This window comes from Engraulis encrasicolus, chromosome 23, assembly GCF_034702125.1.
Source record: "Engraulis encrasicolus isolate BLACKSEA-1 chromosome 23, IST_EnEncr_1.0, whole genome shotgun sequence".
Lineage (NCBI taxonomy): Eukaryota > Metazoa > Chordata > Actinopteri > Clupeiformes > Engraulidae > Engraulis > Engraulis encrasicolus.
Window position 1 is genome coordinate 50,729,518 of NC_085879.1, and position 1,098 is coordinate 50,730,615.

Genomic DNA, 1,098 nt, shown 5'->3' on the forward strand with positions numbered 1-1,098 from the left:
GCATAATTATTTTTGACATTTTGACTGCATTTAGTCATATGTATTTTTGTTTGGTTCTCATGCCATTTTTATTTTGAACATATTTTTTCAGTCTTTTCTTTTCTAGTTAGTTATTATTTACATTTTGTTTGATTTATGCCTCATGGCCTTAATTTGGGTTCCAAGAAATAAAAAACCCATCTCCTGAAAACTCTTGTTCGTGTCTTCCTGAGTGCAAACACCTGCTCAATGACTGCTGGGCTACGGTACCTTCAACAGGGTGTTTGTGTGATATTGAATTGTGTTTGTGAAACAATCAAGAGCTTTGAGTCATTAATCTGATTATACTGTAATTTCATTCATGAAAATAATCAGTAAATTCATACATCAAAATTAAACAATCATGGTTTATCATAGGGCTGGTTGGAAAACCAAGTGTACAGTATTCTATTAGAGAAAGGCCTGACATGACAGGGAAAGTATTTCCTTGTGACCTCCAGCTTTTCCTATTATCTAGTATACATAGTGCTGTCCCCCGTTAGCTGCCACCATCTCCTCTATTTTCCTGATCAGCTCACCTACCTGAGTCCTGTCTCTGCTCTTGTTGTTAAACACATGATATCTCCCCCTACAGCTCCTAATCAACTCCTGTAGTTTAGGGTAGGAGTAGTGTACACAGTCTTCAATAGTCTGACCATGAAGGCAATCTCCATATGTGAAGAGGATGATGATGTGGTCTTTCACCCTCTCTCCAAAGATCTCCTGGAGGGCCCTGACTGCATTCTGATCCTCTTTGGTGAAGCGACCCACTGGTATGAAAAGCAGGAAGGCATGGGGACCTGGGGCAGAGAGTTGAATGCACGGAAGGATCTCCTCTTTAACTTCAGTTTCAGCTCTATGTGTGGGTAATATACCAGGAGTATCAACCACCTGTATTTCACGTGGGCTTCTGGTTGATGCTTGTTCATATCTATTTGTGACAGTCTGGCATGATGGTGTGGACTCAAATGCTTCTCTCCCCAGAATGGTGTTCCCCACAGCACTCTTCCCCACTCCAGGTGGCCCAATCAGGAGGATCCTCAGGGGTGCACCTGCAAACACAACAATGTTCTTCATTGA

At 41.6% G+C, this 1,098-nt stretch overlaps 1 protein-coding gene across 1 annotated transcript in view; it reads right to left on the reverse strand.

Annotated features, from left to right (window-relative positions):
- Positions 1-409: 409 nt before the first annotated feature.
- Positions 410-1,098, reverse strand: part of LOC134440064 (GTPase IMAP family member 7-like) — a 1,211-nt gene continuing 522 nt past the window's right edge. The window contains exon 2 of the mRNA XM_063189991.1: positions 410-1,070. Coding sequence (XP_063046061.1) covers positions 493-1,070 — 578 coding nt within the window. The 3' untranslated portion in view covers positions 410-492. The remainder of the gene's footprint in view (positions 1,071-1,098) is intronic.